The sequence below is a fragment of the Dendronephthya gigantea genome, unplaced genomic scaffold (genome assembly GCF_004324835.1).
Source record: "Dendronephthya gigantea isolate DGI-Jeju-01 unplaced genomic scaffold, DenGig_1.0 000022F, whole genome shotgun sequence".
In the NCBI taxonomy this organism is placed as follows: Eukaryota; Metazoa; Cnidaria; class Anthozoa; order Malacalcyonacea; family Nephtheidae; genus Dendronephthya; species Dendronephthya gigantea.
The window spans coordinates 1,914,978-1,938,415 of NW_021163032.1; the positions used below are offsets into that span (position 1 = coordinate 1,914,978).

The 23,438-nt window shown below is 36.8% G+C and overlaps 4 protein-coding genes across 4 annotated transcripts; 2 read left to right on the forward strand and 2 right to left on the reverse strand.

Annotated features, from left to right (window-relative positions):
* Positions 1-3,389: 3,389 nt before the first annotated feature.
* Positions 3,390-7,470, reverse strand: LOC114522137 (Golgi resident protein GCP60-like). Its single transcript, XM_028542768.1, has 6 exons — positions 7,234-7,470; positions 6,504-6,639; positions 5,797-6,072; positions 5,276-5,339; positions 4,579-4,729; positions 3,390-3,925 (listed from the first exon to the last, which is right to left on the reverse strand). The coding sequence occupies exons 1-6, from the start codon at positions 7,367-7,369 to the stop codon at positions 3,597-3,599; spliced, it is 1,092 nt and encodes a 363-aa protein (XP_028398569.1). The 5' UTR covers positions 7,370-7,470; the 3' UTR covers positions 3,390-3,596.
* A 432-nt stretch (positions 7,471-7,902) lies between these two features.
* Positions 7,903-9,125, forward strand: LOC114522140 (multiple coagulation factor deficiency protein 2 homolog). Its single transcript, XM_028542770.1, has 2 exons — positions 7,903-8,197; positions 8,769-9,125. The coding sequence occupies exons 1-2, from the start codon at positions 8,055-8,057 to the stop codon at positions 9,100-9,102; spliced, it is 477 nt and encodes a 158-aa protein (XP_028398571.1). The 5' UTR covers positions 7,903-8,054; the 3' UTR covers positions 9,103-9,125.
* A 358-nt stretch (positions 9,126-9,483) lies between these two features.
* Positions 9,484-22,937, reverse strand: LOC114522136 (ribosomal oxygenase 1-like). The gene is made up of 14 exons (XM_028542767.1): positions 22,289-22,937; positions 21,963-22,062; positions 20,957-21,070; positions 20,592-20,698; positions 20,277-20,419; positions 12,361-12,455; positions 12,086-12,169; positions 11,657-11,761; positions 11,314-11,406; positions 10,938-10,986; positions 10,531-10,648; positions 10,123-10,222; positions 9,839-9,925; positions 9,484-9,578 (listed from the first exon to the last, which is right to left on the reverse strand). The coding sequence occupies exons 1-14, from the start codon at positions 22,831-22,833 to the stop codon at positions 9,501-9,503; spliced, it is 1,818 nt and encodes a 605-aa protein (XP_028398568.1). The 5' UTR covers positions 22,834-22,937; the 3' UTR covers positions 9,484-9,500.
* Positions 13,151-17,770, forward strand: LOC114522139. Its single transcript, XM_028542769.1, has 4 exons — positions 13,151-13,256; positions 15,617-15,792; positions 15,905-16,036; positions 16,386-17,770. Exons 2-4 carry the CDS (start codon positions 15,775-15,777, stop codon positions 17,190-17,192), a joined length of 957 nt encoding a protein of 318 aa, XP_028398570.1. The 5' UTR covers positions 13,151-13,256; positions 15,617-15,774; the 3' UTR covers positions 17,193-17,770.
* Positions 22,938-23,438: the final 501 nt, after the last annotated feature.

A 23,438-nucleotide genomic window follows, 5' to 3' on the forward strand; every position in this document is an offset into this window, starting at 1 on the left:
CTCATTTCAGATTGTCTTTTAAATTTTCTTGTTTATGCATGCATAGATAAATAGTTGTTTCGTTTCGAGTGGGCAAGGCTTGTGATAGATCTAGATCAAAATTAATTGCCACCGCTTTTGTTTCCTTACAAAACAAATGAAGCCTAATAAATACTTTCCCCAAACTGTATATATAATATTAATAATAATTATCAAGGCTCGGTTTTATTGTCAGAGCTCCCGCGATTACAGTTAAAAAATTTCATAGTTAAACCCGACGAAGTTCATTTTGGTGAAATAATTGCTTGTCAATCATAGTTTCCGTTCTATCGTATATTACCAGAAAATTCTTTAAAATCCGAAAGTATTACGGAAGAAGGGTTCCAACTGTGACACAGAAAGACATCTCGCCATTAAAAACGAATTAGTGGAATTAGCGTCCAGGGGTAAAAACTGTGCATTGTTGCAAACGTACCGACAAAGAGTTGTTTAGAAAGCCAACGTTGCAACAGGAATTTTTCCAAGCGATAGCATCGCAAAAAAAATGTGCGTAACTTGATTCTAGAACGTACGGCCATGCAAACAATTCACAAACACCTCAGACTTGCCTGATTCCATGCGATTGGGAATAAGCTCTTGTGCATGTTTGAGAAAATTTTCATGGCAGTATTTCCTGGCACAGTTTGTTGCAAATCTCATCGCATAAACTGATTGTTTCATGTTTACACTCGGCGTAATAATTTCAGGTGAATTGATTGTTTATCATTTATTTATATATAAACCAGACTGTTCGAAGTAAATTCTTATTTGTAAACAATCGTTTTTTAGATCAGTAAATATTTACAAACATTTTTAGCGAAACTGCTACAAACCACTTGAGCCTTGTTTACACCACAATCAATTTATCAGCACGGAACGGCTAAAATTGTTACCCGTACCTAATCAGTTTGTTGTGTTTTGGCTACCAATACTAAAGCCGGTATGGATGAATTGGCCATTTTAGCGGTGCCGATCAATTGTGTGTAGTGAAACGGGGTTTTGATGATTTAGCTACTGCATGCATGTCACTTTTATACTTTAGTACACGATTTAACGCAAGAATACTTTAATGCTGCCCTGATCCTGTGTCTAAAACGGTAATTATGCAATGCAATGCCTAGAACCCAAGAATATAATCCATAGCTTATAATCTAACCTTACTATACCAATGACACATATGGACTCATATTTCAAATGGAGCGATATTCCGGCCGCTTCATTTGAAGTCAAATTGAAGAAACGGTAGATTGATTATATACGGATAGATAATTATCATTTATCAACAAATTGTTAAAAAAGCGCTGTCTAAGAAAATCCAACAATTTTGCTGGATTTCTTGCAAGTTACGCAATCATTCGCAAATTGAATGACAATGTCAATAACAAAATAATTTTACGTTTTTTTAAATATCATAGGACCACCATTTTTGGCACAAAATTGGTAACAAATTCTATGCCGCTTTGATAGCTGTTATTTTTTTTGCGTGGTGGAATCTACCTCACGTGTATCTCCGCAAGTTTGCTTTAGCAGACGAACTGATAATAAGTGTAAAGATTGATTCTCCCTTTTCGCAAACCAATAACATCACCGGATATCGCTAATTCAGGATTTATTCCAGGCTTTGTTACACAACGAAAAAATCCTATTAGCATGGTCTTGTACAATTCATATTGGCAGACGAATTAGTTTAAAATTAGATAAACGCGATGCTATCGATGCCGATGAAGTATATTATACAATTAAAATTAGACCCGATGGGGTTCCCATGAATATCGCAAGGTTTCGGTCGTGTCTGTTGCGATATTCAAAACCCTCTGATACATTTTATATCAACCAACTAATTGTTTATGTTATACTAAAAATTATAGGCACTGTACCTGCTTCAATCCGCACTTTCTTGTACGAGTTAAACGACAGTCTAATATAGACGAAGGGTTGTCAATTCAACTATAGTCTATACTGATTTCATGGACGTATACGTGAACGTCTTAACTTGCCATGTCTTTGAGGTGTTGATGAATGACGATACTTCAAAATATTCCAAGATTTACGCTGGTAACCTAGAAATGACTCAACGCTTTCGTTTTAATGTCACTTCTCAAGGCCTAATCTGACCACATCAACCATAATACTACAAGTATATCTGTCCGCACACTGCCGTTAATAGTGTATTTAGCGTGGGTTAGTGCAATGTTCAACGTTTGATTTGAAAGTATATTAAACGTTGGACTTGAAGGTGTTTTGGAGAAATTGTTTTTCGTTTTCCAAAACAGACCGTCGACGCTTGTATATTTACATGGCGTACTTAAGTCGTCCAGCTTGATCATCGAGGCACACTTAAGAAATACACATTTCGAAAACAAAAAAAAAACAATCGAAAAGTATTTGTGGTGAATTGGACGTATATTGGTGGACATATAATGTAATGATGGAAGTTGTGAGCGTATATTTAATGTTATAGAAAAATCGAGAACTATATATGACTGGAAACACAACTGGCAAGTTCTAAAACACGAGTCTTGATCCAATGATTGGGAAAAACCCGCAACGCAGACGCGCATTTAGCGTTTTCTAATATGTCTAAACCATGCGGGAAATATAGACATAACAAAAGATAACCTCCCCCGCTTGAAGGGCTTTTTTATGCAACCGAATTAGCTGATGACTAAGGCAAGCACTTACGAATGGATCTTATCACTTGTAAACATTTTTCTTATAGTCTAAAAACTATATGCATGATATGCGCAGCTGTCATATCCACTGTTTTAACAGACTATTAGGCGGCATTGTATCGCGGAGTGAAGGTTCGATTCCTGCCAGAGGACCGAAGTTGATTTTTTAACGTACTCGGTAACGTCTTTAAAATGACGTGTTTCTGCCTTCGCTCTCCGGAAAAACCTTCAACATTACAAGGCGCACGATTCACAATGTCGATGATTTGAAATATTCCGCTATTGATTTCGGCTGTCTAAAACGTTATTTTTAAGCGCTCTAAACCTCATTTCCTCGCAATCTTAGCAATCATATTCGTGCAAAAGTAATGAACGCCATTTAGACCGGAATGATAACTGAAGGTTATTCGGCCGCCATCTTTAAAGCCAAATCGAATCGAAGACTCTTGCCAGTCTTTTTTTCCCTATTTTGTCCCCGCGACCCTCAACCGTGCCGACAAAAACAATAGAAATGGACTGGCACTGGTCCTCCAATTCGGCTTAAAATTGGCGGCCAAGTTATTGTTCGAGTCCTTATAGAGTTCAATGGTGCAAAAAAACATTGAAAGAAATCCACAGGCTTTATCGTCTGGTAAACAGCTGGCCTTTGAACCGCGCACCAATATCACCTCTGTACAGTCACACGTGATATACTCATGCTTTTATTAAGATGAACCTCAGTATATTTATTTTGGGTAAGATAAAAAGCTTTTCGCCTGTCTGGTGACATTGGAAAGGCACATTTGTACGGGCAGAAGTTTTGTAAAAGTATTCGAAGTTAAAGCGTCTATTGGCAATGCATATAATAATTCTCATATCTCGATCCGAGGAATTCCCTAGGCAAGGGTAATAATAGGCAGGATAATTTTATCGTGTATAATAAACTCTGTAGAATAGCGTTTTCGATCGAAAGAGCGAGTAAGAATTGTCAAATTTCAGGAGGTAAACACCACGTCCAGGGTATAGATGGCTTCCGACCATAACTTCCTCGTTACAAGGTCGCCGAATCGTCGGAAGAATCTCGTCGATTCTTAGTTTTGGCGTTTCATTGTGTTCGCCATTTTGCCCCGTCTCGCTTTCCTCGTTTTCGTCAACTTTGACGGTGATTGCTTCGGACGACGGCAATGTCCATTCAAAACTAACCCCAAATCCAACATCGTACGTTTCTGTAGCGAATTCCCAGAACAAGCAAGTGCCTAAAAATTGGGCGAATAAAGGTAAGTTTTGTCAAAGTACAATCTCCGTATAGGTTAAATACGCTTATTTTAGCATGCTAAGATTACTGAATACTGACTCGTCAAGAGGTGTACAGTTATTTCACTAATTACATACTCTTTGTAATTACATATAAATAACTACTATACGTTTTTAAAAATGCGTGTGCCATCCACATGTTTAAAGGCCCGTTCGCACGATCCAACTTTGCCGGATCCAATGACCCTTCCCTTTTAGTTTTCAGGCGCGCAATGCGTGACGGTAGTTGATTGTCAAGGTCAACTTGAGTTGTTATTTCGCCATGTTCAGGAACGATTTAGTTTAACAAAGAAGCAAAAAGAATCAGCAAGGTTCTCTAACAAACAAAATCGCTTCAAAGCAGAACGATATCGCAACTCAAAGTCCCTTGATAATCAATTACCGTCACGCATTGCGCTTGAAAGCTAAAAGGTCTATTGACTTCTGACGTATGGAATGTAGCTAGTTATTGATAAAGCATGGAGTACTGCATTGGTTTTAGTGGATTTGCTGCTCATATATTTAATTGCAAGACAAAAGAGTATAAAACATCCATCAGACCATCCTCTTTCTCGGTAATAGTTGTCTGTGGTAATTCAATTTTTGTATTTCTTACCATTTTCATGTGTTGGTACGCGGACAGTGATTGTTTCACCACGTCCAACAACCAACACAGAGCCAGGATCAGTTCTCACGTGTTGAATGAATTCTTGCACCTTGGGACGCGACCACAGCGAAGCTGGAGCGATTGACGGCGATCCGTTCACCTGAAAGTGTGAAACAACTCACAAGATGAAACTCATGGCTAAACCCTAGTTACTACGTTTTCCTGACAGATATATTAGGCAGGGAAAAACTTGAAATAGCTAAGATTGTATGTATAAGCTTGAGCTGCAAAATATCTATTATAACAGCTTCAATACATTTCGGTTGAAAAGTAGCATAGGAGTGTAAATCTTGCAATAATAATGTGCAACCATTCAGTAATGTAGAATAGACGTTTCTCGTAATGACTTTAAGCACGGAAAGTCTTGATTGGCTCGTCATTATAGCGGAGCCAATCAAACTTCGTATAATATCAGACTTTCCGCGTTTGATGTCGTTATGACGAGAAAGGTTCATTTCACCAGTTAAAATATTTAACTTCAGTTAATAACGCAAACTTGTCAAATACGAACGGGGAATTTGGAATAAAATAGAATATAACTGCACATTGGGTACATAGTAACAATGTTATTGAAAAGTTCTATACAAATAACACCTGTACCAAACCAGGAATACTCTAAACGAGAACAAATTCTTGAGGAAATTACCTGAGGTTTAGCTTGCATCATTAACGTTTTCTCCTGTTCTGCTTTCAAAGCTTCTTCATTTTTTCTAAATCGTATTTAACAATTTGAATTCATATGTTGAAAGTTTAGAAAAGCATTCAACCCAGGTTGATGAAATATGCTACAATATCTAAGTTGTAAATGCTTTCTCCAAGGAAAATGTCAACTCTTATTTGTACTTTTTTTCTAACATGAAAATATTAAGGGGGTCAGTGTATAATGCATGATAAAAGAAGTGTAATGCTTGGCTTGTATCACTCAAATATGTTCCTACTACTGGTTGTGTTGTTCATTATGATTTATGTAAAGTATTTTTAGCCTAGCCATGAAGTATGTGAATCTAACATAATATGGGCACATGTTTAAAGAAGTTTGACATGTTTATAACAGATTTATGAATCCTTTCTGGCACAAAATGTTTCAGTTTGAAAATTGGAGCATCAAATGCAATGGGAAGCTCTATTCAGTTTTTATATTTGTGAATCAGTAATTGTAACCCAAACCTCTGTTCTTCCCGTTCAGCCTCTTCTCTCCTCTTCTGTTCCTCAATCTTCTGCAATCTCTCTTGTTCAAGTCTCTCCTCTTCTTCCTTTCTCTTCCGTTCCTCCTCTTCTCGCTTTCTCCGTTCTTCTTCGAGTTTCTGTCGTTTTTTCTCCTCAATCTCTCTATACTGTGCTTCAAGGTATGCCTCTAGCTCAGGTGCAATCTTTTCCACCAAGCTACAGAACTCTTCCATTGCCTTCTCTTTTGGCATATCGCCAAGACCTTCCCATGCGACTCTGGTTGAAAAAGGGAAATTTGGGTGAATGGGAATGCATGCTGAAGGTACAATTAAAAGGGGGATTTATTCTTTAGGTGGTATCAATTATTACAACAAGATAATGTGATATCACAAAACAAAATGTAGTTCAGATGCAATTTAATTTATAATAAAGGTGAAGTTAAATAATCAAATGTATCAAGATTTTTTCCTTAGAGGCTTTGGATTATCTTTGGATTATAGGAGTTTACTACACCCCAAAACCCAGGACACTCTTGTACATAATTTGCAGTGTCTTTTTTGGTGTACAATTATATAACACATGGTACAGTAACTTGGTAATCTTAGGTGCCTAAAACAAACCTATCTGAAAGTGCATCATGTACATAGGTTTCAAGTTAATATCAATTTATGAATTTCAGAATGGTATTGGTATTTATATGAGCATACTTTCTGTCATTGCCAACAACGTCAAAATAGCCAACTTCTGGAATTTTTGAAGGATCATATTTTCCAGCTGAAGCTTGCTTCCATAGGGCTGTCAATCTGATTTTATCTTGATATGTTATTTTTATTACGTCTTTTCCTGTGGAGTAAAACAATACAATCAAAAATAAGTTTACTATCTATTTATTTTGAAATACTGTCACACCCAGCATCTCTTAAGGCACTAAATTCCCTACACAGCAGAAACACGGCCGAGTGGACAAAACTTGCACACCAGCGATAGCATTGGTATGCTGAAGCTTGGTGCCAAAGTTCTTCAGCCTTGGCTACACAGAGTGCACCCTGAATAAGAAGGGCTCCGCAAGCCAATATTACAGCCTAGGACCTTATCAAGTTGACAGGTAGAACTTTTGATCACATTTAGAGATTGCATTTGTGAAACCATCATTCTGTGATGTATTCGCAAAGCTTTTTACGCTGTCTAAAAAAACAGCACTTTTGAGATGAGTGAATATGGGCAAGAATTTATTTGATATCTTGCACAACTTGATTTGGTTCTTAATCACTTTTTCTACATGTATATAACAAGCGTCATTTCTAGCGCAATAAAAATAATAATATGCACGATATCTCTGTTTATGTGACAAGATTTTCCTGAGATTTTTAGAGCTCTATGATGCATCAATACAATTGACTCGACAATAATGACATTTTGTCATGTATATCCACTCACCTTTGTGATAAAAACTCAGGCACTGTTTATAATAATCCCGCAGAGTAAAACACTTTTTATACACGTCCGGACTTTCACTAGTATTTACGCTATCAGATAACACCGAATCATCGTCAGTTATTGTCAAGTTGGCCATAGATCAATCGATAAACAATATATAAATACAACATTCACGTCCTAATAATTCCACCATTGCACTGCCACGAATACCTTCTTTGAATCCGTCTGCGCATGGCACAAAGTGTTCGAAGAAAATCTCGTACCCAGAGCCCGCGATCGAAGAGCGCTGACCATTGAACTCAATGGCGCTGACTGACCTTATCTGATTCAAAATGGCCAAAGATAACACTAAAAAGTTAGCTTCTTTGCAATAGATTGTGGGCCAAATTGGCCAAATGTTGATCAATTTAATTTCGAGGGGGATTTTGCTTATAGTGCACCTGAATGCACCTCTAAAGAACATTTGTATACATCTCTTATTAATACAAACGGGGCTGGGGGTACTGTGAGTGCCAAAAATACTATTGCTTGAGAGCAGGTTCAGAGGTAAAACTACCTCTAATCAACATCCTTTCTTTTGAATTTGAACCGTAATATGTTTACAATTTAAAAAAACAAAAATTAAGAGAACGAGTCATCCAGTTATTATGAAGATCAATGATTAGCCGTCCCTAGTAAGGCTTGGTTACTAAGTCGTTTTTATAGAACTTTTTGTTCAACCAGAAAAGAACACGTTGATTTGTTATTATTTATGTCACAAATTATCTCGTAAAGAGCGAACCTCGCAAAGTTGTTTCTTTTACCTCAAATTAAGAATAGGAATGGTTACTTGTCGCTGTATCGTGGTATTTATCCTGGTTGTAGCCAGAACTTTGGCTGACGAGGGCCATGGTCAACCAGGTCAGGCAGATCAACACACTGAACACAGTAGGTTGCGGGACTCAAAACATGTGCACGACAAAGAGTAAGTGTTTTACAACAGAATATCACAACAGAAATGATAAAAAAATTCGATTTGGTGGTAAATTTTTTGAAGTTGTTGTACATAGATCAGTGGGTCGAAGTGAAATGGACAGTTTAATAAAGTGTTCATTGAAAAATATGCAATAAATTATATACATTAGCAAAGTTTTGGAATTTGTTTGAAGAAACAAAACCTTTGCATTGTTTAGGGCATATTTACTAGTTGTTTCTACTTGGGTTGCCAAGATGTATTTGCTTTGTCATTTTGCAAATGTCATCATCCTTGCCTAGATATAATGACTTTTCATGCTTTGCAAATGGATTTTACAAATCCTAAAAACAGTTGTGCAAAAACAGTATGGCATAGCCTGGTTTCATATGTGATAATTGCCATGAGTCAAATGCTGTAATTTATTTGAATGTGGTGTTTGACATATGAATGATTAATGGTGAAGAAGTATAATGAAGAAGGATGATTCATATAGGAAAAAAGTTTCAAATTCCAGATGATTTTACCAATACTTGGTGATTTCCAATGCACCAAAGTTGAAATGTTCTTGTTCTCTTTATAGCCATATCAAGGAACATTTAAAAGAAGTTACTGATGTGAAAGAAGATGCACCAATGAGCAATGAAGACCTTCAATTTCACTATTTCAAATTACATGATTACGATAACAACAATAAATTGGATGGCATTGAATTAGGAAATGCCATGACACATTTCCACGACGAAGATGGACAGCAAGATTCAACAGCATCATACACAGATGACCAACTTTCGAGCATGGTTGATCAAATCTTGGAAGAGGACGACATAAACAAGGATGGATATATAGATTACACAGAATTTGTTGGTGCACAGAACAGGGTGGATGAAAGTTCAGAGAAGGGAGCAGAAAAATAGAATTTAAATTTCATCAATGAGATCCAATTTTTATAATAACTATTGATATAATTACAGTATCATATAAATTTAAGAATTTGCAATCATTCGTTATTTCCCTGCATCTACCATATATAAATATATGTTTATTTATTGATATTTCATACGTAGGCCAGAGAGCCACATATTAATCTTAGAAGCAGGGTCCCCTACTGTTAGATGCATTGTCATATGGATAGAGCTCTGCATACATACGTTTTGTATTTGTTATTGAAGACTGAGTAATAGATAAAATTCCTATTCTATCTAGACTGTACTCACCCTAGTGACTTGGCAATGTTTCTGAACTTACCGGCATTAGAGGATGTGCAGTACTACTTTGATCAGACTACCTGCAGCAAATATAGCATGTGATGTATTCATGTAGTATCATTGGCAATTAGAGGTTCCTTTGTGATAACGATTCCTTTCTCATATAACATTGTTAACAAATCAATCTAGACAGAAAAAAATCAAAAAGCTAAAAATTGTCAACTAAGTCAAAGACACCATCACAAATTATGGTTAAACACAATGATTTGTTTCATCATCTAACTTCAATGATTGACTACTTTTGGAGAAAAAATACACCTGAAGATAAACCCATCCTACTGACCTACTCACAATCCCAACTAAGTGGTATTGTTAGGTACCACATTTGACTTAGCAAGAGGTGCCTAGGCTCTGCTCACATGAAGTGTTTTCTGCCTAAACTGACCTTATAATCCATGTTATCACCAGGCAAATTCTTGACTTCAACAAAGTTTGGAAATGCTTTTATCATCTGTTCAATTATTGGTGACCCCTGGAAAATGTAAAACTCAAAGTAGTACCGGTATAAAAGAATTAATGCAATTCCCAAAAATTTTATTTTAAAAAATAACCAATCCTCTGGTTATCAATGAAAACAACAGAGGCAATGTAATCTGCTATTAATTGGGTAGTTTTCATTGGCAGAGAGCAACCAAAACTGTTCATGAGAAGAAGTTATAGGATTCATACTTCGGAAGCAAACTCCATGTATTGTTGTTCTTGTTCATGATAAACTCGAGAGTTCTCCATATTATAGTAAAGAGTGACTCCCTCCTCATCTGCAACAAGTCTAAAAAACAACACAATTTCAACTACGAAGTAGCGAAGTGTTTCGTCAGTTGCACGACAGTGGTACCCCCCCCCTAATTTTGTTGTGTTCACCCCCCTAATATTGTTGTCGCCCTTCACAAAAGTAATTAATGGTTTTATGCGATGTTCCCTTCACTTATTATAAGACTTGCCCTGCAAAATATTTCTTCATCCCCAACCCCCCCCCCGCACCAAATTGACTCCACCCATTGATTAGCAACTGTCTACAACTCATGAGACGATCGTAATTTACGTGTCTGTGATCTTGTGCACATTAGGGAGTATTACCTCACAGAATCTTTACGAACCAGTCTTAGTTCTGTATCTTCATCGAGTTGAACAGCATTTGTAATCTGGCCATCTTGCCATCGTGCGCCGACGTTAAATACGCTGCAATCTTTCTCATCTATGAGACAGGAAAACACCACGTGAATTGGTTTATGCATGAACCATAATTTATTCATTTACATGGTGTTTTCTACAAATTGATAATTTAATTATTAATTCACAACGCAAAATTTCAAGAATATTACGAGACAAGAGCTAATAACCTTTCGCGCCAGTATTCTAATTTCTAAAAGCTCACACTCAAACTAATTGAGAGGAATATCGTCATCGTATTTCCACTCGAGTATAGGGGCTTGTAATGATTTTTATGAATCAGAGTCTTATCGTTTCAAAAACATATAGCGTACCTCTATTTAGGACAGGTGGCAAACTGTTATGAATGTGTTTGATTCCCATCTGAAACATACGAGATATGAGTCATATAACGCGATGATAAACGCGAATATTAGATAAAAACGCGAATATTAGTAACTTTTGTTATAAAATAACATGTATATAACGCGTGTTCTGATTGGTCGAAGCCCGTGTGATCAGGCCATTTTAAAGAATTTAAATTTAAATTCAGGCCTTGTCGTTGTTTCTTTATAAAACAATTACTTAATGGTTTCCGTGTTTGGATCAGTTCACTGGTTTGGATGGCCTGATCCAAACACGCGGGAATGTTGCGGGAGAGAAAAGCGCGCGGAACCATTAAGTAATTGTATATTACTATATTTCAGTTACCTGATCAACAGCGGCATCAATTGGGAGATGGGAGATCAACTTCATGAGAAGTTGTTCCACCCGACGAAGGAATTCTGAACGTTCTTTACTCGACTAGAAATAATGAAATACATGAAATAGGACACAATCAATCAAGATTCGGTTAAAATTCTTCTGCCGTGTAGCTATGGGGTGTCGCTTTTTGAAGCCAAACTAATAAGGTGGATTTTCAGAAAAATTGTTCAGTGAAAAAAAGAAAAACAAGCTGCAGATATGCATGCTCGGATTTTGAGATGTGTGGGTGGGGCACCCCCCTGGAATTCTTTTTCACCCTCCCTGGAAATATTTGCATCTGAGAACTTACCGTTTCGGCGTTCGTAAATCCCATCGAGCTAAGGTAGTTTAATGGAAGCCCACGTCGGAATTCAACGTCTTCCTCAATAGCGTTTTGCAATGCCTTAGGCAGCAACTGTGAAGGCGAACGAAACTAACACAATTGAGTTTCTCGGATTAATTGTTTCCGGAATTGAACATGGGAAATTTGATTTGTTGAATTGTAATAACCAGGGCCGTAGCTAGACCGCTTAATTGGGGGGGTGTATATTCATATATTCATGTTTATATGCCATAGGAACAATAGCATACAAAAGAAATCATTCGGGCATACGACGAATATATGAATATGCACCCCCCCAATTAAGCTTCTAGCTACGGCCCTGGTAATAACACGTATGAAAGGATCACGTTATAATAATCGGCTAGTCGTCAACTATATCGAAACTGGCAAACTAACCTCTTCCATAAAATCTCCCCAAGATGTCTTCTGGTATGTCGATAAAGTGATGTGTAACGAATGAGGTCCATCCAATGTATCTGCCTATAACACGCAGACTTGCGAATCTTCAGAAAATTCATCTTTTTTAAAATCGACATGCAGATATACTACAACCATGACATGCGACAGTATATTACCATTCCTTAAGCAGATTTGCACTATGGAATTGGCGAAACTAAATTTTGCTGAATATTCAAAAATGACAAGAGATGGGACGCGCCATACTACTTTACCTGATGTATTGTTCCACGTGGAAAATATAGTAAATCCCCGGGTTCCAAAACTATATCTAAGACCGGATCTCCAATATCTTCTTCCCGCAAATTGTCTATAAAAATTAATATCGTTAGACCTAAAATTAATATTTCTTGTTCACGAAAATGCGCATAAATTAAATTGAATTGATTTGCCAATATCTTGGTAATATTAAACGAAATGCATGCTCGTGTTATATATCAAAATTTACGCTAGGCTTTCCGGGATTCAGCCATGTTTATGCACGAACTGAGGTATTTATATTCGAATAATAAATCAAACGTCAAATAAATTTTCTCAATAATAAATCAAACGTCTGAGGTCGCCGCCACCCGGTATAGTTCACTCGTATATAAATTATATTATCAAACATGTTATAAATTATATTATCGCAAAAAAAAAGAATCAGCCTTAACAGTAATTTATTTCATAAAAGTTAGCTTTATATGACGCTTCGCCTTATGAAAACCTTTCTCAAAATGACGTTATGTCAATGAGTCAAGTGGCAACCAGCATAAAGAGATATTTGGTTTCTTGGTACATGCATGTGATCAAACTTTGAACCTTCCTCACAAACCTCATTCACTTCGTAATTGGACGTGCTGTGACCTGCTGACAAGCGAAACTATTGTCTTTTGTCTATTTTAAGTTTGTTTATCTTGTGACCATGGTGAATAAAATATATTCATGAATACATGAATTGTCATTTACACGAATTATGATTAAAGCCAGATAGATAATATTATAGAACAATCTATACATACGAACGCAGTATAAGTATAGGCGGAGAAAAGAGGTACAGAGACTATATCATTCACGGTTGAAAATACAATATATATATTCTTGGGAAACGGGATCAAAAAGAGGTTTTAAGGTATGCAAAGGATAGTTAATTCTGTGTCAGCTGCACCAGAGTAACTTTTAACTACACAAAAATTCGAGTGATCATGCATCATCATTATCATCATATATAAATGTAAGACGACTCTAACCGCCAATTAGGACTTTGTCCGCAATGCAGGACGTTTCCATAAAGGTATACCCGTTGAAATATAAGTGTTTTGTTGGAATAGGAATACTTATGATTTTATATGTTAATACTATGTCTATACTATGCTAAAATACATTTGCTATAATGAATAACATTCGATTCTTGGAATACACCTCAATATATGCTGCACAATGTCAATGAAATTCATACATGCATGCCAATGATGACCATAGCGTCGTTTTGTTCAGTACACAATATTCATTTTTTAACTGCTTCGTCGTCCCAAGGAGATCTCTCGGTCTCATAACCGACATAGCTGCAACGCTATGCCAGGGCTAATTGACCTCAGCAGGTTCGCAGTTTTTCTTCCGTCTTTGCACACTGAGTGGTTGTTTCATATCTAGACTTCACTTATGGGTGCTTCTTTTCCGAAGAAGCTATTTTTGACTATGACAAATTACTTGTGGAAATGAAATCAGCCGTTCTCTCGGCTTAGCGAAAGATCCAATATTTACAACACGTTACGAGCGGGTGGCGATAATATTATAATATACTAGAACAATGTATACATACGAACGCAGTATACGTATATAGGCGGAAAAAGAGAGGTACAGAGACTATATCATATATACAATATACATATATTCTTGGGAAACGGAATCAAGAAGAGGTTTTAAGGTATATATGCAAAGGATAGTTAATTCTGTGTCAGCTGCACCAGAGTAACGCTTAACTACACAAAAATTCGAGAGATCATGCATCATCATTATCATCATATATAAATGTAAGGCGACTCTAACCGCCAATTAGGACTTTGTCCGCAACGCAGGACGTTCCTATAATGGTATACCCGTTGAAATATAAAAGTTTTGTTGGAATAGGAATGCTTGATTTTATATGTATAATACTATGTCTATACTATGCTAAAACATATTTGATATAATCAAACGCTTTTGTCACCATAACAACCTAAATTTTGTGAATAACATTCAATTCTTGGAATACACCTGAATATATGCTGCACAATGAAATTCAATGCACGCTAATGATGACGATAGCGTCTTTTTGTTCAGTACGAAATATTTAACTGCTTCGATGTCGCAAGGAGATCTCTCACTTATAAGGGGGACATAGCTGCAAAGCTATGCCAAGTTATAGTGGAAAAGGGCTAATTGCCCTCAGCAAGTAGGTAGTTTTGCTTCTGGTCTAAGGAATGCACAAGTGGTTGTCTCATATATATGTAGACTCTCGTTAGGCGTGCTTCTTTTCTGAAGAAGCTATTCTTGACTGTGACAATTTACTTGAAAAAGTGAAATCATGCAGCCGTACAAGTCTCTCCGGTTAGCGAAAGATCCAATATTATATAGACGACGTATCATTAGATGGGGAGATGAGCAAATGCGAAAATGCTCTTCGCCGTATATGGTAGTCTGAACTTTCATTTAGTTCTCATGCATGATGCTTCGCGCTTCATTGATTGCATAATTAAATGTGCTGTAACTTTATGAAAAGCGAAACTATTGTCTTTTGTCTATGGCTGCAAAGTTCTTACGTGAATCAATTGCGTTTTATATTAGGAGTGGTCGAGCATTTTTACCATTACGTCACAGAAAGCTTAATTCGATTAAAAAAGTGGTATATGTAGTAAGTTGTAAAATAAGGTTCACAAAGGAGATGTTTGAAATTTTTACTAGTCACTGATGATAAATATTTTAAGTTGTGAACATTTTAAGTATTGATCGATTGAGCAAAAGACCAACTCGACTACTGCGTCAACTCCATAAATAAATAATATATGAGAGCTGGAGCTCCCCAATAGACAGTTCTCGAATTTTCTTGAGTGCACACAAATCAATAGCTTGGAAACGAGACGGACAATGTAATGTATTGTTAGTGTGATGGTTTTCATTGCTTGAGAATAAATTCGGAAAGTGTCTATTATATACAGACATCATCAAATATACAAGAATGGAAAATTTACATTCGCCTGATATTTTCGCTAATCATGGATCACAAACCCAAAGTTGTATTTAAATAAGTTGATAAGTTAGACTATTTTTATTTTGTTGTTTTAATGACAAAACAGTTGTTTTGACATCGTTACAGGCTGCTGTTGTATTTTAAAACAAAGATTAAATATTTTATTTTAAGAAACCTGAAATTACAAAGTTAACTTCTACAACGCCATTTTATAAGCCTCTTGTGCTTCCACTATAATTGTTCCTTTTTCTTTTCCGTGCTAGCGTCATCACTGCAGCTGCTATACTTATCACAAGATTAATAAAAGACAAAAGAGCCAAACATCAGAAGTTAGAAAGTGATTGCGTCATCTAACCCTGCAACCGGGAATCAAGGAGGCGATTCCCCAGACACTCGCGATTAAGTCAAATATTAAAGAGTAATGGATGATAAAGTGACGGTAATATCATGTTTATTATAGTAATATTTTAATAGTGTAGTTATATAACACTATACTGTTCTTACTTCAAGATAAATTGGTTTAATAGTAGTTTTCTTGTTAAATGGTTTAGATAGAAGAAGCCAAAGAAAATTTGGAAAAACTCAGAGGGATAATGAAGAGTACAGTCAAGGTTAAGCCGAATGTGAACATTCGCAACCCATCGGATTTGAAAGATGTGAAAGTAATCCACTATTTTCCTAAAGTAAGAGCAACAAATTGATTTTGAATCCTATCCGTCTACTTCAATACTTCATGAAGATAAGTGGTTCTTAAGACATTTCAGTTCTGACCTAATCGGTGAGATATTGCTATAGCGTTCCACACAGGGGGGGGGGAGGAGCTTTAAAAAAGAAGGGCTAACCCATAAATAAAGTACACGCAAATTTTAAGTAGAGTTCCTTGTTTTGGGATGTCACCTGGGTTATTCCTCCCTGAATAACTATTTTCCTTATTGTATGCACGGTAGAAAACATACCGTTCTCATTTATTAGACGAAGAACTGACCTTATATCGTAGATGTTATATGGATGACTTTTGTCTCTTTTCTGAAGTGTGTAAAAGAAGTACGGGAAAACTTCAAGAAACATTTGGACACCTATCTCTCCGATTTGAGGAAAAAAGGACCGACTGGGTATGGCCCCAAATTAGGTCAAGAATGGCACAAAATCCTGCACGAATATCTTACGAAACAAAATCCAAACGATAGCGATAGGAGAATAGGTAGAAGTGTTATTGAAGCCGTGAAAGAGAACTTACCTGGAATTGAGTTCTTGCAAAGCGAGTTTCCTCTGCATGGCTACATGACCAACAAAACGTTAGATGTATCTTTTTGGAGTGGAAAGGCTGACGCAATCGGGTGGTATGACAATAATTACGTCATCGTGGACTGGAAGGCGGTTGATATTCTAACTTTTTGGAACGAACGTTTAAATGATGTACTTAGACAATATTTTCATCAATGCTTAGTTTATGCCAAACTCTTAATGGTTCAATTGGGTCGTCAAAAGCTGCCGTATATTTTGATTGTGCCAATCAGCAACTTCACCGGAAGCCAAATCCACCCGGGCCTGTTTTGTGATTTTCCGCACGAATGTAAAAAGAAACTAGATGAGTACGACTGGTCAAAGGCGATTAATGATTTTCCGAACACATTGGAAAAGAAATCAGATCAATGCAAATCGTTAAAGATTACGGTAAAAAAGAAACCGAAAACGCTTGCGCTTCCAAAGAACTTGGCTGCGAGTAAACTTAACGGTTTTATCGAGGAAGATATGATGGTAAAAGACGTATTTAAATCCAATTGTACAGTGAAACAAATGCTGGAAGCTTTTGGGTTTGATAAACTGCTGGTGAATTGAATATGTGATGAACATCACACAAACTTTGGTTTTGCCATCAACAGTTACCATTTATCAAAGGTCATTAGCAGATGAGACTGCATGCCATTCTCTCTATGACCATTAGTAAATAAAGATATTTTGGGAACAGCTGATTGTAGAAGGGTATTGAAGGTAAAATACTCAAAACTAACCAGGGGAAGTTTAGAACTAATTGTACAAAGAGATTTGCAGATCAAATAACCCAAATTAACCAGCAGCAGTTAGAGACTATTTATAGAGGTGTTTTGCAGACCCGAACCTAACCAGAAGTTAAGAAGTAACGTAACTTAACTATGAGCAGTTGTATTAGCCGCACTTATGTAACAAACTTGGCTCAGCGGGTCATTTTAACAGACCTTTTGTGAACCAGACCATATTTGCCAACTAGACCATGATATTCTTAGCTTTTCATCCTTTGGCATGCATGGTCAAGATTGAACTTCACGATTTTAAAGTTTTAAAATGTTAAAAGTTGTTTTTAATAATTGTAAGTCTGATATACACAGCTTTATAGCTAAATAGCTATATCAACAATCGGCCCTAGAACTGTTAAACTTTTAAAGTACTTGTATATGAAAACCTTCAGATTTTTGTTTGAGAAAAGTAACCAAATAAAGTTTGTTGCGTTAACCATGTTCCTTATTTAGGCTCATTTGCCTAGTCATTGTGGATATAACCAACCCCAACAATGGAATGTAGCATTTCCATAGAAACGTATGTCGCGGAAGTCTTAAAACCGTTTATTAAACAATTATTCGAGTCAGTTAATTAATGTGGGAGACTATAACATAAAATCATTTGCATGACTGAACATTGTCCGAATGTTTAACATCGCAATAAAAATATATTTCATTCAAAGGAAGGCGAATCATATAACCGACAAAATAAATCATGCTTTTTACCGCGAGTGCTTTCTTATACATTCTTACAGAAATTGTAGCAAGTACCAGTGGGTTAGACTGTTATCAATATACCCCATTCGCGGTTAGAAACTCAAAAGACGGTACGATTTTGAGACAAACAATTTCGGGCATAACGACAAAATCGTGTAAAGACGACGAAAGGTGCTCTAGACTACATATAACAGACACGGCAAATGAAACATACACAGCCTTGGACTGTCTCGATCGAAGCGTCTGCGAAAATTCAGAATCATGGTGCCACGGCTTGCCAAATGGACTATTCACGTCGTGTGAAATATCTTGTTGCGATGGCAATTTATGCGCCGAATTGAACAAGACGAAACAATTTGTGAAGACGAAAATTTCGAATATACAAAGAGCGTCGTGTGCTATATTCACCCCTTTTCGGGTCAACATCGAATCTAAAGAAGTCGTGGAAATATACAGTCAAATGAAGACTACAATTTGTGAGTTGGACGAGATATGCGGTGGTGTGATTTTGACAGATAGAAGTAATCGAACTTATCAGGCCTCTGCTTGTGTCAGCCATCATCATTGTAAGAATCCGGATGTGTTTTGTAACGCGTTAACTCTGGGGACAAACGGAACATTTGTTCATTGTGAACTAAGATGTTGTGCCCAAAGCTTTTGCTTAGAAAATCAGACATTACACAGAACACCTCGAAAGTGCTTCGAATACAAAACGTTTTCCTTGGCCGATGACGAGGTGAGGATACCCCACGATACCAAAACAAGAACTAAAACGTGCAACGAAGACGAAGTGTGTAGCAAAGGCACTTTCGTAGACCGGATGAACAACACTCATATTTCCCTCGACTGTTTGCCAAAGACTGTATGCGACAACCCAAATATACTCTGTCAATATTTTACCCCGAGCAACCAGAAGTCACCATTCGTACGGTGTGACGTGGAGTGCTGTTTGGGCAACCTGTGTTATTCGGAATCAATCCTACAGTCATCGCAAACGCGATCACCGTTGGCATCAAAAACACAATCATCAACAACGCCAACATCAGAAATACTCCCATCGAATGTACAATCTTCAGCAAACTCAAAAACACAACCACAAAGTACACAGTCGCCTACGGTCGCCAAGCCCAGCGGTTGTACAAAAGTAGGAAATAGTATCCTCACTGTACTGAGCTTAACTATATTATATCGCATATGCCTAAGCGTTTAAATACTTTAGTTCATGCAGAGCATGGAACTCCTCCAACACGAGAAGCTAGACTTTTCACAGAGAGCGTATTTTGAAACATACCTGTAGTAAATCTTATAGTTACGTATTTATTGATGTGTCAATTTCGCCCCCCCTGTCTATCACAGGGGGGAATCGAGGCCAGAATATTATATCAAGATCGACAGAAGCTTGATATGTCCTCCGTTTAAAAGATCAAGCATCAATCAACATCACCTCTACGGATCGACAGTGGAAATGATTGTTGACCGGTCATTTAATCGATAATTCGCTTGGCCTTTATATAAACACCTCAAATTTTACTTCCCTTTGATCAACCTTATTTATGCTATGGTAGCAAACCTTGTGTATGGTAATCCAAACTGTATTACTGCCATACTTCGTAACTTGGCGAAAGGGTTTTTTAATTATTTTAATTTTTTTATCAAGGTTTCATCAAGGTTTTTTAATTAATTTAATAAATTGAAATACGCTAAAGGGGGATCAGGAAAATTCAGATTATTGAGCCCTCGCAGTTTAATAATAATCGTAGAGATGATTTCAGATAAAAAATATTCTGTGGTTTATTTGAGGGCATAAATAAGCAAGTGAAGAATATAGGAATGGACCTTGAATAGGTTATGCTACTTTGTGAAACATTCGATTGCTTTGATTTTCCCGTCTCAAACTTTAAGGGCCTGTTTTAACTTTTCGCTCATCTTTGGATAAATGGCAAAAAGCGAATAGTTGTGAAAGCTATGATGCATAAGTTGTCTCATTTAAACAACTGCAACTCTCGTTCACATGAATTTATCAAAAGGTGAAAATCGCATCTACAGTGTAAATCCGAAGCAAAAATTGCATGGATAAATGGGTCTTTATATATGTACGGGCATTGCACAAATTTACTGTGTACATGCCCTTTTTTTTAAAAGAAGCGGAAAGAAAGAGGCAAAAACTCACCGCTTGAAAAACGTGGGAGAACTTCACCATCTCTCCGGGGAGCGTAGAGCCTCCAGTGTTTCTTTCCTTCTAACTGCAGTACGAACGCCTCGATATCATCATAATGAGGTGCAAAACCTTGGCTGTTAGGAGGTGTAAGATATCTACAGGGTGTATAAAGACCTGGTTACATGGGGCAATTTCCTTGCAACTTGCAATTCTGCTTTCAAGAGATGTAAATTAGCAGACTTCAAAATGTAAGTGCGAGAGACGTATATTAGTTGGCAAATTTACATCTCGTAAAAGTAGAATTATTGTTGTTACTTTATTACTTACACATTCGCTCCGACAAATGAGCCAAAGTATTCTTGTAAAGTTGCGTTAAGTTTCCACACAGAGTCTGAAAATGTTTGAGGGTTGAGCAAACGAACAGAGCAACCATTCTAGAGAAGGATAAAAATTGTGACTGGTCTGGAAGGGTAGCAGAAGGGGAGGGTGGTTGCAGGTGTGGTGCAGTTCCTCCATACTTTTTAAAAAGATCAATATGTGCCCCCCTTTTTTGTTATGCCTCCCCACCACCACTTTTTAGATGGTTCAGCAGCCCTGGTTGGTTTGAATTTACCATGGCATCATGATCACTGCCAGCTTTATACAGACATTTTATTGCATTACTAACAGCTTTGATCCCCTCACTGACTTACCTGATAAAAATCCCAAACGACTGGAGCTAAGGCCCTTCCAGAAGGATTGTGTGTCTCTCTTTGACCATCCTTATACGAAGTAACATCAAGGTTTACAGAAAATTGCACATTATTCTGAAGAAAAATAAGTAAAGGCATCAATATTAAGGCACATTTGCTGTAGGTTTTATCCTTACAGAGATTTGTACAGCGTTTACCATTCAATATACAAATACATGGTGATCTCTTGGTCATATTTCAGCCAATTAATGTTCTGAAGGGTTGTCAAAAGAGAAATTCTGTTCTACAGTATTTAATCGATTATATCTGTTTAGTTATGAGAACTATGGCTCTGGGATGAATTTGAAACCAAAATATAGTTTATTTCAAAAGATATTAAACTGGGGTTCGTTGTACGAAGGCTGGATAGTGCTATCCACTGGATAGTGATATTTTCATCCATTCTAAAAATGCTCGAAAAGCAATAAAATTTGACCTGTGGGACCAACAGTTAATAAAGAGTATCCTCAATTTAAGAATACTAAGCAATTGAAAAAACCACTAGCCAGTGGATATAGTGCTATCTGGCTTTCATAACTGGCCTAGTTGTTTGTTAAAGGTGGGTTATACAGTCGGTAATGTAAGAAAATGTTTTGTTTTATTTAAACATGCAAAATTTGGGCATTTTCTAAGTCATGGAGTCCCCCAATGTTATCAACAGAACTGATGTGCACAGAAGCCACTGTAACCCTTCTTTACAAACCAAGAAGTTGAGTTTTATTTGACAATTAATCTAAGTCCTCTCCAGCAATTGAGGATTCACTAGATAGTAGATATATCACCAAATTGCATATGCATTGCAGATTCACTAGATAGTAGATATATTACCAAATTGCATATACATATGAGCTCAATGCTTCTAAGTACCTACACATATATAGGCAGGGGAGGGGTTTTTTATTGTTATGCCTATGTGCATAGGTCTAAAAATAATGATCACTGAAATTTGTAAACAAAAAATTTTTACCTGCCGCAATATCCTATCCAAATCATCAGCTCTAAAAATGCCATCATAGTAATCTTCAGCATGTCTTTTGAGCAAGAGTGGTTTATTCTCCCAAAGGTCACTAAAATAAAAAGGTTGTTTTAACCAATGCATTCTATGCACAGACTAGCAAAAATACTATAACTACTTTTCTAGCCAGGGCTCATTAAAATACATAAAGCTTACTTATTATATTAAATAGTTGGTTAGTCAGAAAATAATTTTATTTTACTATTTTTAGGAATCCCAATATATTATGGGCCCATATATACCTTTAATCCCCAATTCAAATCTGTATCTCAGAATACCTGAAAAATTTCTCAGTTTTAACAGGGCTAATTAGCCACTCAAAGGTCTTTCTTGGCAGTTCAGCAACATCATTTTCTGAGTTAACTTTGCATAAAAATCCAGTTGAGGTCATTTCCTTTGTTTTAACATTGATACCTGGTGACATGTCTAGTGTATCCCTCCTCATCCTCATGTTATCCTTATCAGAGTCTGTTCCTGATATTTCACCATTTTCATTCACTATTTTCTTCCTGTCCTTCCTTTTTTTATGCAAACCAATGTTTCCTATACTCTGTCGAAGCTTTGAAGCTCTGGACAACTGCTTACTTTTGCCTGTTTTGTTATTTTTGCCACCTTCCACAGAGGACTCTACAAGTCTTGCTTTTTTCCCTCCTGGCATGTTATTACTGGCTATTTCGTTTTCATTTTTATCAATTTTTGCTGATTTCACATCCTCATGGTCACTCTGAGACTGAGTGTCTTCTGTGTGCAAATTTGCACCGCTTTCGGACATTCTTCCTTGCATTTTATACACACTGAACGCAGATCTTCGCTTGCCAGACATTTCTATAATAAATTTCTTTCTCCCTGAAAAGTTTTGATCGCTTTTATTTGCAAAAAAAACGATTTAGTGAACAGTTTTATTTAATATATTCTTCACGAGACAAAATCAAACTTTGCCGCGAATTGCCGACAAATTACGACCCATCACGAATTCAACCCGAATGTGAGACTTGGGGAGTCGTGGGTAGAATGGGGCTTATGGAGCTCATAATTTGAAACTTTATTTAAACTTTTTTGTTTTTTAAAGGAAATGAAAATTTAGTTTATTTCATCCACCAAAGAAATAGCCTTCCTTCATTCAATGTGTATTCATTAAATGTGTATTCAGGTGATTGCTCTGATGAAGGCCCGGGTTAACCGACCGAAAGCTTTGCAGTATTAAATACTTACGTGGTGTACCTACAAGCTAAATTACTTATCGACTGTCAACATGCAAACATACAAGAATAATTTTTTATTATTATTGCGTTGTTAAAACACACTGATCGGCCCCCCAGCTAAAAATAGTAATGTTTTCACGTTGGAGTTTTTCTAAAAAAGGCTCCCACCCCCTCCCGCTGGTACGGCACAGCAGCGACTACAAATACTGAAAATTCTCTCGTATTC

Coding starts and splice junctions, on each gene's coding strand:
- LOC114522137 (XM_028542768.1), bottom strand. CDS start 7,369: ATGGCCAACTTGACAATAACTGACGATGATTCGGTGTTATCTGATAGC. Junction 6,073..6,503: donor GTTGTTGGCAATGACAGAAA/GTATGCTCATAT, acceptor TTTTTCAACCAG/AGTCGCATGGGAAGGTCTTG. Junction 5,340..5,796: donor GCTGAACGGGAAGAACAGAG/GTTTGGGTTACA, acceptor AATACGATTTAG/AAAAAATGAAGAAGCTTTGA.
- LOC114522136 (XM_028542767.1), bottom strand. CDS start 22,833: ATGTCTGGCAAGCGAAGATCTGCGTTCAGTGTGTATAAAATGCAAGGA. Junction 12,170..12,360: donor CACGTGGAACAATACATCAG/GTAAAGTAGTAT, acceptor TGCGTGTTATAG/GCAGATACATTGGATGGACC. Junction 9,579..9,838: donor GTGATAACATGGATTATAAG/GTCAGTTTAGGC, acceptor TTTTCTGTCTAG/ATTGATTTGTTAACAATGTT.
- LOC114522139 (XM_028542769.1), top strand. Junction 16,037..16,385: donor TAATCCACTATTTTCCTAAA/GTAAGAGCAACA, acceptor TCTTTTCTGAAG/TGTGTAAAAGAAGTACGGGA.
- LOC114522140 (XM_028542770.1), top strand. CDS start 8,055: ATGGTTACTTGTCGCTGTATCGTGGTATTTATCCTGGTTGTAGCCAGA. Junction 8,198..8,768: donor AAACATGTGCACGACAAAGA/GTAAGTGTTTTA, acceptor TTCTCTTTATAG/CCATATCAAGGAACATTTAA.